This window comes from Lipotes vexillifer, unplaced genomic scaffold, assembly GCF_000442215.2.
Source record: "Lipotes vexillifer unplaced genomic scaffold, Lipotes_vexillifer_v1.1 scaffold798, whole genome shotgun sequence".
NCBI lineage: Eukaryota > Metazoa > Chordata > Mammalia > Artiodactyla > Lipotidae > Lipotes > Lipotes vexillifer.
In genome coordinates this window covers 148,558-159,840 of record NW_006791593.1, presented here as the reverse complement: position 1 = coordinate 159,840, position 11,283 = coordinate 148,558, and the positions used below count along the sequence as shown (strand labels likewise).

Sequence of the window (11,283 nt, the reverse complement as noted above, 5' to 3'; positions counted from 1 at the left end):
CTTTCCCTAAACGTTTCATTTAAAAATGAAAATGTTTAAGCAAAAAACCTGAATTACACAATGCAGCTGCATACTGGAGATGTGTCAATGACTCTAATTCTCAGAGTTTGCATACTTTTGGGGATGCCTACCAGGTGGCAGATGCTGTACGGAGGTCCTCACATATATTACCTACCACACCTCAATGAGTCGAAGATGCCAGTGATCAGAAGGAACGGTATTATTTTATGTGCCACTAAGAACGAAAAAACGCTACCAATTACATGGCACACGCTTTACCACTTAGAACTTCATCTTACACTCAATGCAAGTGCTCTGAGACTCATTTTGATATGGATTTTCTCGTATATTGCCTTTATAATACATAAAAAAGGAAATCTAAGTAAAATTAATTGGTTGAGTTTTTCTAAAAAATTCTTCCCATTTGGAGGCTGAGTCTTCTCCTTTGTCAACTCGGAATCATCAACGTCCACGTTGCTCCGTAAGCTTTGTTCCATGAGAGCACGGATGCAAGAGAGCACTACAAAGCATCTCTCCTGAGGTCTCTGGGTTCACTTCCAGGGCACTCACACCCAGTCCACAAGGTTCAACACACACATGCCAGCAGCAATAACTGTATCAGGACTGCCATGTGGATAGCAATGGTTGATGTACTTATTTCAGAGATATTAAAATGGGAGGGGGAAAAAAAAAGGATGCCTTAGAATTCATTCTACCACTAGGTGTTAGTGTGTGGTCTGAGGATGAAACTCAGTTTGACGCTGGCCTAATAGAGCACCGTAATGCAGCACTTCAAGGCAGGAATGATCATTTCTACTTCCTCTGCAGTACAGCTCACTTATATTGGGGTGATTTTTTAAGGTATTACTGTTACAAGTTAACTATGTTTGGAATAGGGAATTTAATTCTGTATGACAAGTAATGAATATATAAACCAATGATTGAGCTAGAATTGATCCAAAATAAAAATTAACAAGACGACTTCATTCAAGCCAACCGCATACATTCAAGCCCCTACAGTGGCAGATCATTAGTAACTCTTCATGTGGCCATGCTCCACTGAATCTTAATACACTCTGGGTTGGCAAACACCCAACAGCTCTTTTACCCAACTTTGGAAAAGTCAGCCCACACATTTAGTAGCCAAAGAGTCTGGAAAGCAGCAGAGTATAACGGAAAGTCAGACCTGGTGTTATCTCTGGAGAATGAAATCAGACTTCCTGCAGCCACAAGGGCCTCGCAAGGGCCAGGAAGGAGATCCCAACCTCGGTGTACTCCTGGAATCCCGCTACCCTTCCTCACCCCACCACACTTGTAGCCTGACCACCCTTCTCAGCCTTAAGACCACCTGGACTCAACATGCCCTCCGTCCCTACTCACGCTGTCACAAGAAGCTCAGGACTCCCAGCCACCCACAAGTAGTATAAACAGCAAGGGGATCTGCGCATCTCCTTTCAGAGGCCACATCCCATCCCCGCCCAACCTCTGAACCCCTTCCACTGTGATATTTGGAGCTCATAGTCAGTTATCAGCTAAATCCCTCAAATCATCCACTTCTCGTCTATATGTACATTTTATCTTCCTACTCTACCTGAAACCTGCCCCTTTTACAGCCTTGTCTCCTCAGCAGGACCTTCAAGTGATGGATACTTCCTTGTCCACTCTGTCCGCATTTAACACTGGGCCTTAGTGGTGTCGCCTTGTACCCCATTGCTGCTTCTAGACCAGATGTTGGCAAACTTTTTCTTAAAAGGCCCTAAGGAAAATATTTTAGTCTTTGTCTCAACTACTCAACGCCGCTATTATATGACAAAGCCAGCCACAGACAACATGCAAATGAATGGACATATCTCTATTTCAACAAAAATTTATTTGTAAAAGTAAGCAGCCAGCTGGCAGGCTATAATGTAATGAATCTCAGATCAAAAGTCTGTCCCACCTACTTCCCCTCCTCCAACTGCCATCATCCTCAGACCACTAGATCACCCCTGCCGCCTTATTCTCTGAGCTCAACGTTACACTAACACTACTCTTGCCATAATTATTGTTGTGATGTACACTCCACTCCACAAAACACAGCAAGGGGCTAGATATTATGAGAACTGAAGCTTATCCAGTTGGGGAGTGGGGATAGGCTGTAAGAAGAAAAAAACTACGAATGTAAACTATTCCTGCATAAATGAGGGCACTTGACACTTAAGCTTCAATGTTAAATCCACCTGGGCTTCTTCCGGTGCTCCAAATCTAACAGTCCTCTGAACACAAAATTTCAGTAGATGCCTTCCATCATCATAGACAATCCTTCCACGCCTGACCTCTCAATTCCCTAAGATTCTGTCTTCTAGGATTTTTTCCTTTATCCTGCCTTGGCCATGCAATCCCATGCTTGCATGGGCCAGTAGCTGCAACCTCTGGAATCTCAATTTCAGGCATCTGACTCCTCATCCACTCTCTCAGCTGGCCAATAGGGCTACTAAGAATCTCACAGGCATTATTCCACAGTATCCTGACGCTCAGCCCAACTTAGAGAGGAGAATGTTTTGAAGGATTCATGGGCAGGCTTTTTGTTTAATGGAATAAACTTCAATAAGATTTACAGGAAACTAACAAAGTTTTTGCTAGAATTATAACGTCAGAAGAACCACCAGCTTGGACTAAAAAGGACAGGGATAATTCATTTTCAGAATGAAAAGAGGTGTTGGGGCCCCCTAACTTCTACGCACAGGAATCAGGCTGAAAAACCTACTAAGCTATAAATACGGGTCATTCTTATGGAAAAGGAACAATGATTCAGATGTTTTAATAGTTTAAACAATTTTAATAGTTTGCCTTTCTAGAAATTTCATCTAAGTTATCTAATTTACTGGGATATAGTTAGTTTATAGTATTCCCTTATAATCCTTCTTATTTGTATAAGGTCAGTAGTAATGACCTACCCATCTGCAAATGAGCTGAGTCTTTCTTCTGCCATTTCATATCTACTGTTGAGAACCTCTAGTGAATTATTCGTCTCAATTATTATACTATTCAACTTCAGAATTTCCATTTCGTTCTCTTTTATAATGTTATCTCTTTATTGATATTCTCAACTTGTGCAGACATCATTTTCACGCTTTCCCTTTAAATCTTTAGATATGGCTTCCTATAGTTCTTTGCATGTATTGATAACAGCTGATTTAAAATCTTTGTCTAGTTAATCCAACATATGGATCTCCTCTGAAATAGTTTTATTGACTGCATTTTTCCTGTATATGGGCCATACCTTCCTATTTTTTATCTTTTTGGGGCATGCTTTTAAATTGTTGATTAAAACTGGATATCTTAGATCATATAATGTATAAACTTTGGAAATCAGACCCCCCACACACACACACCCCCACGGTTTTCAGTTATTGCTGTTTTGTTGTAGTTAGTTCAGTGACTTTCCTGTGCTAATTCTTTAAGTCTGTATTACCTGTAGTGTCAAGCCACAGCAGTCTGTGTCATTTAGCTCAGCACCCAGCTAAAGACTGGCCAGAGATTTCCTTAAATGCCTTGAATCAGTAAGTCTTCCACCTTTGCCAAGGGGCTGTGTGTGTGTGCTGGAGAATGCCTTCAACATTTAGGCACTGTAGAGCTCCAGCCAGAGAGCCTTCTTTTCTTATAGAGACTCATCAGTTTTTCTTGAATAAACATTCCTTACATTGTTGCAAGCCTTTAGTAATTTGGTAATTTCCAGAGTTCACAAAGTTTACTACCAAACTATTTTTTCCAGCGTTTTTGTTACTTTCATGGCAAGATAGGTTTATGGGGGTCATCAATGTACCCATTCTGGAAGCCTGCCTAGTAAGTTTTCTTTCCAAGAATTTCAGAGAAGAGGAAAAAAAAGATATTCTTTTCTAGTTAAGCCCTGCCTTGTATGTTTTATTTCTTTCTGCAGATCTGAGTTTCAGTTTTCATCTGGTATCACTTCCCTTTATCTTGAAAAGTTAATGTAACATTTACCATTAGGCAGAAAATTCCCCTTCCTTTCATTTATCTGAAGTGTCCATATTTCACCTTCATTTTTAAAGGATATTTTCACTGAATATAAAAACCTAGGTTGGCAGCTTTTATTATGTCAACACTCAAGGTATTTTTCTGCTCTTCTGGCCTCTACTGTTTCTAACAAGAGATCAGCCATCATTTGTACTGCTGACCTCCTTTATGTGTCATTTTTCTCTGAACACTTTCAAAATTTTATCTTCAATTTTCAGAAGTTTGGATATTATGTGCTTAGGTAGTTTCTGTTTTTCAATCTTGCTAAGGGTTTTCTTAGCTTCTTGGATCTATAAGCAAATATTTCCACCAAATGTGGGAATATTTTGGCCATTATTTATTTAAGTTCTTTTCCTGCCCCAGTATCCCTCTTCTGTTTCTGGGACTCCAATTACACATATATTAGAAGGCTTGATTATTGTCCCGCAGGTCACTGACATTCTTTCATTTTTTAAAAATCTTTCTCTTTGTTCTTCAAATGGGAAAACTTTACTAATCTTACAAGTTTAGTTACTGTTTCTTCTGCAGTTTTTAATCTGCTAAACTCCAGGGAAGTTTTCATTTCAGATATTATACTTCTTGGTTCTAGACTTCTACTTGGCTCTAGTTTTTCATAGATTCCATTTCTCTGATGAAATTCCCTACCTCTTTTCTCTTTGGCCTTGGATATATTTATAATAGTTGTGTAAAAGCCTGATCTACCATTTCACAATATATGCACCTACCAAATCATCACATTGTATACCTTAAACTTACACATTGTTGTAGTTCGGCTGCATCTTTAAAAAGCTGGAAAAAAACTCTATCCAAAAAAAAAAAAAAAAAGTGCAACACATGAAAACTGGTACAGATTCCTGGTTTTGAGTTTCCCAGAATTTGGGATGATTTTAGGAAGTACAAGAATGCCAAGACCACATGAAATCACCTTGAATAATACAGTGAGAGCATTACTCTCCTTTCAAATCTCCTGATTGCCAAGAAAGCATCAGTTGGGTGCTAGGGTTATCTTACCTCTCTATTATTTGTTAATAAACATTTTTAACAGATAGGAAAAAAGTGCCTGATCTGGTAATTCTAACATCTGGGTGATCCTGGGCTTTGTTTGAACTGACATTATATTATTATTATTATTATTATTATTATTATTTTATCATCATCATTATATCATCATCATGGGCCACATTTTCTAGCTTCTTTTTCATGTATACTAAGTTTTGGCTGTATGCTTGTCACTGTGGATAATATGTTGTAGACAGTGTGGGTTATACTGTCATCTCTTAAGTGGCATTTTGTTCTAGCAGGCAGTTAAATTCCTTGTGAATCTTTTGACCCTGAGGGATTAGTTTTATTCTTTGTTAGGAAAGGTCTATAGTGGTTTAATCCTTAGTTCTAGGACATGGTGGAAACTCTATGGCAGGTCTAGAGTAGCCTTTAGTTTCAGGCTGGTGTAACTTTACTTAGGTGCATAGCAAGGTTTCTCCACTGGCTAGGATGGAATTCCCACATCTCCTATCACGGCATAATTTCTGCTAGGATGGAATTCCTACATCTCCTATCACTGCATAATTTCTTCTATCTCAATTCAGTTCAAAAGAAGAGAGAAAACTTCCTTAAAAAAAAAAAAAGAAGAAGCAACATAGCAATGACACCAAAATCTAGCAAAAAACAGTATTTTTAAAAAAGAAAGAAACAGGAAACGAAACTACAGACCAATCCCACTTATGAGCAGCGATGGAAAATCCTGAATAAAAGATTAACAAAGAATTTAAGTAGCACAATTAAAGAATATTATATCACAATTAAGTGTGGTTACTGACTCAAATGCTAGGATGATTTAATATTAGGTAATCTATGAAATATAATCTGTTACATGAATAGATCCAAGGAAAAATCATTTGCTCATTTCCAGAGATGCCAAGAAAGCATTTGACAAAAGTCATTATTTATTCTTGATTACAAAAGATAAAATTTAGATAGATAGGTACTTCTTAAGCAGAACAAAAGATTCTGAGGTAATACCAAGGTATCCTCTATCTCATTCTCTTTGAATCTTGCAGTTGGACAAGAGAGAAAAAGTAGAACTATAAAAGTTGAAAAGAAAGATGGTTACTAATGGTTATTATTATATAACCAGAAAGTAAACAGAATCATTTAGAAACCATTACTATGGAAAGTAATAAGAGAATTAACCTAGGAACAAAGTTAATAAATAGAAATCGAAAACACATACTAAAAAGAAAATTGAAAACTATATCGGCAGAAAATTCCTTATTTCTAATAGCAAGCAAAAAAGGATGCAAAGAAACCTGGGAAGAGATAAACAACAAGAAATGCATATGGCCTATATAAGGAAAACTATAAAGAAACAAAGGCAAACAAATGGGAAAACATAACATACTCTTAGGTCTGAAGACAACCAATCTCACGTGACTTGATGGAAGTACAAAGTGGCATGTTACTTACAACACCTTGTCAATATCTATGGAAATTACAGATGCATAAACCCCCTGATCCAGCTATTCTAACCCCAGGAATTTACCCTATAGATAGTCCTGCTCCCGTGTGAAGGTATGCATGCATAAGGTTATTCATTGCAGAACTACCTGTAATAGCAAAAGATTGGAGGTTAATATCCATTAGAGTACCGGTCTCTTCTGACATACTCATAAAACAGAATAGGATGCTGCTGTATAAAAGAATAAATATTTCTATGCACTAAAATCCCTCAACTGTTGGCAATATTTATTACTGCTGGGAATGCACATTTTTCTTAGCGGGGGAAAAAATACTGCCAACATTTAAATATAATGACCACATAGAAACAAAACTCTAAATTCTTGGGGGAAAAAATCAGAACAGGGGCTTAATGATCTTATCCCCTGACTGATCTCATTCAAGTCTTATTTTTATGAACATTCAAATGAAAGATTTTATTAATATAAAAGTAGTAAATATTATGTTTAAAATGCAACAATACTCCCAACTTGATCTATAGAATCAATGTAATCCCAATCAAAGTCCAAGCAAGTTATTTTATTAGTATCAACAAACTGATTCTAAAGATTATATGAAAAGGCAAAGACCCAGAACAGCCAACACAATACTGAGGAGAACAAAGTTGGAGGACTGATGCTACCCGACTTCAAGACTTACTATAAAACTACAGACATCAAAGACAGTGTGGTTCTGGTGAAAGAATAAGCAAATAGATTAATGGAACAGAACAGACAGCCCAGAAACAGACTCCCATAAATAGACTTAAAAGATCTTTGGCAAAAGAGTAAAGGCAATACAATGGAGCAAAGACAGTCCCTTCAACAAATGGTGCTGGAACTAGACAGCAACACACACACACACACACACACACACACACACACACACACAAAACCTACCTTATACCTTTCACAAAAAGTAACTGAAAATGGATCAGACCGAATTGTAAAAAATTCAAAACTGTAAAACTCCTAGAGGATAACATAACAAGATGACGTTGAGTATAGTGATGGCTTTTGAGATACAGCACCACAGACAAAATCCATAAAAGAAAGAACTGATAAGCTGGACTTAATTAAAATTGAAAACTTCTGCTCTGCAGAAGACAATACCAAGAGAATCAGAAGACAAGCCACAAAACTGGGTGAAAATATTTGCAAAAGACGGATCTGATAAAGGATACTTGTACAAAATATACAAAGAATTCCTGAAACCCAACAGTAAGAAAACAAATAACCCAATTAAAACTTAGGTTAAAGATCTTAGCAGAGATCACCAGAAAAGATATAGAGATGGAAAACAAGAATATGATAAAATGCCCCATATCATACGCCATCAGGGAAAGGCAAATTAAAACAATGAGCTACCACTACACACCTATCAGAATGTCCAAAATCCAGAACACTGACAACACAAACTGCTGGCAAGGGTGCTGAGGAACAGGACCTCTCACTCACTGTGGAAATGAAAAACGGTACAGCCACTTTGGAAGACAATTTAGCAGTTCCTTACAAAATCAAACAGTTAGTGTATGATTAGCAATTGCACTTCTTGGTATTTACCTAAAGGAGTTCAAAACTTAAGTCCACATGGACCTAGAGTCTGTCATACAGAGCGATGTAAGTCAGAAAGAGAAAAACAAATACCGTATGCTAACACATATATATGGAATCTAAGAAAAAAAAAAAAAAGGTCATGAAAAACCTAGTGGTAAGACGGGAATAAAGACACAGACCTACTAGAGCACGGACATGAGGATATGGGGAGGGGGAGGGGGAGGCCGTGACGAGGTGAGAGAGTGGCACGGACATATATACACTACCAAGCGTAAGGTGGATAGCTAGTGGGAAGCAGCCGCGTAGCACAGGGAGATCAGCTAGGTGGTTTGTGACCACCTAGAGGGGTGGGATAGGGAGGGTGGGAGGGAGGGAGACGCAGGAGGGAAGAGATATGGGAACATGTGTATATGTATAACTGATTCACTTTGTTATAAAGCAGAAACTAACACACCATTGTAAAGCAATTATACTCCAATAAAGATGTTAAACAGCAACAACAACAAAAAAGCTGCACACAGATATTTACAGCAGCTTTATTCAGAACTGCCAAAACCTGGAAGCAACCAAGATGTCCTTTGTTAGGTGAATGGATTAATCAACTGTGGTACATCCAGACAACGGAGAATTATTCATTGCTAAAAAGAAATGTGCTATCAAACCATGAAAAGACACGGAGAAGCCTTAAATAAACAGTACTAAGTGAAAGAAGCCAATCTGAAAAGACTGTGTGATTCTAACTTTATGACATTCTGGAAAGGGCAACACTAGGGAGACAACAGACAGACCAGAGTTTGCGGAAGGCAGGGGTGTGAAGAGGCAGAGCACAGAGGACTTTTAGGGCAATGAAAGAAAAGACACCGTGTAATACTGTGATGATGGATATATGTCATACACTTGTCCAAACACATAGAATGTACAACACCAAGAGTGGACCCTAATGTAAACTAAGGACTTTGGGTGACTAGGATGTCAATGTTGGTCTATCTTTAGTAAAGAACATACCACTTTGGTGAGTGATGTTGACAATGGCGTAGGCTATGCATGGGTGGGGGGGCAGAGGTTTTATGGGAAATCTCTGTACCTCCCTCTCAGTTTGGTTTTAAACCTAAAACTACTCTAAAAAAAAAAACGAAGTCCTTAAAAAGTTTTTCATTTTAATATTACAGATATGCATAAAGTGTAAAGTAAAGCCACCCTCAACTCATCCAGTCTCAATTTCCAAGGTGCTTTTGACCATATATGCTTTCATTTTGATAGGCACAAATAAGTCTCAGTACTCTGCTGACACTCTGCTTTTTGGTTTCTCATCTGTAAGGAGTTTGTATTGATTTTGTGCCATGAGGGAGAAGGAATTAACTCAGAGGATCTATCACAATCTAACGACACTTTCCATTTTTGCTGGTAACGTTATCATTATTTTTACACCTTTAAACATCGATTTTGATTGATCAACTTTAAATAGTACTTCTTGACTCTCTACTGTGTAAAGTGAGGAAACTTACAAATAGGCAAAATTCAACACAATCAAAGATGAAGTCTGAGAAGCATTTACCTTGTTCATAAAGTAGCTTCATATTCAAGTCTTTGCAGGTGACCAGATTGTTGAGCAATGCAACCACACTTTGCATGGTGTTACCCAGAAAGTTCGCCTGATGTTCCTGCAACAGATCACCATTCCATCATAACAGTACAGAAACAGCATTACATCGTAATAAAGACAAATGATCAAACGACCTCCATCCCTGCATTCCTTTACAAGGTTGAATGATTATCTTTTTGCACTTGGGTGAAGCAGACCCCTCTGTGGTAAGGCCCCATCAGTGCATTAGGTGAGCGGGAGGCAGTATAAATCGCTCAGCGCCAGCACTGCCGCATGCAGTCCCCTGCCCGTGCACTGAGGGACAACCACATAGCCCTCTGTGCTTTCAAAGGGCACCAAAGGAGTCAGAGAGATCAGAAATCAAGTACGTGGAACTTAGGAAACCCTACCTGAAACTGATTTTGAGATCACAGAAGAAAAACTTCTTAAAGAAGTATTTCTGCAGTTTGGAGAGTAAACTGCTATTCTCCTTCTTTAGTCTTACACATTGCTGGTTATGTCAGATATGACTTATTGCATCACTGCTTCAGCGTAATAAACTACACTTGGGACCTGAAAAAGTGAATTTTGCTTTCCCTAACACTGTGCATCATACAGCAGGGAGTAACTTTGGCCTTCATTTCTCATTGCAAAGACACAAAAGACACAACGTATTTGTAACTTTTAAGGGATCTTAAAAATAACTTGGGGCTTCCCTGGTGACGCAGTGGTTGAGAATCCACCTGCCAATGCAGGGGACATGGGTTCGAGCCCTGGTCCAGGAAGATCCCACATGCTGCAGAGCAACTAAGTCCGTGCACCACAACTACTGAGCCTGCGCTCTAGAGCCCGCGAGCCACAACTATTGCGCCCGCATCCCGCAACTACTGAAGCCCCCATGCCTAGAGCCCGTGCTCTGCAACAAGAGAAGCCACAGAAATGAGAAGCCCGTGCACCTCAATGAAGAGTAGCCCCCACTCGCCGCAACTAGAGAAAGCCCACGCACAGCAACGAAGACCCAACACAGCCAAAAATAAATAAAATAAAATTTAAAAAATAACTTTAGTTTTGTTTCCTATTCACTCTTCTGAATTTTTTAAAAATTAAACAACTAGCATTGATTGTGACTGAAACTATAAAATTTCAAATAGTATAAAAATAAAGTCTTTAAGCTCCAGGACTAGGGGAGGCAAGCCAGCTGCGTAGAGTATAGAAAGAATGGAGGCACTCTCGCTCAGGACTGTGCCAATGCAAGCACTTGCTGGAAGTGAGTGCTTCTAGGCGGCTAGCTTGTCCCACACTAGCCCTGGCCCCGCCCCTTGGTAACTCTGTTAATAACGAGTCCTATCCTAAAGAGTTATGGGTGTATCAATTTAGTAGACTCCATCCAGACCCTTTCCTATTCATTTTCTCCCTTTCTCTCTCTCTCTCTCACACACACACACACAGAATACATGGTTTGCTCTGTTATCTAAACATAAGTTATATCATAGTTATTAAGTCACTCAACAAATAACTAATGAAGACCTATTATGTACCAGGCACTGTTCTAGGCACCTGAGAGAACAAAACAAGGTTCCCTGTCCTCACGGAAACAGACAACAAACAACAGGCACAGGGACTTCCCTAGTGGTC

The 11,283-nt window shown here is 38.9% G+C and overlaps 1 protein-coding gene across 1 annotated transcript in view; it reads right to left on the bottom strand.

Moving 5' to 3' along the window:
- Positions 1-11,283, bottom strand: part of LOC103079147 (serine/threonine-protein kinase ULK4-like) — a gene marked incomplete at its 5' end in the record, with an annotated part of 395,550 nt that overhangs the window by 237,881 nt on the left and 146,386 nt on the right. Inside the window, one exon of the mRNA XM_007464471.1 lies at positions 9,622-9,727. Coding sequence (XP_007464533.1) covers positions 9,622-9,727 — 106 coding nt within the window. The remainder of the gene's footprint in view (positions 1-9,621; positions 9,728-11,283) is intronic.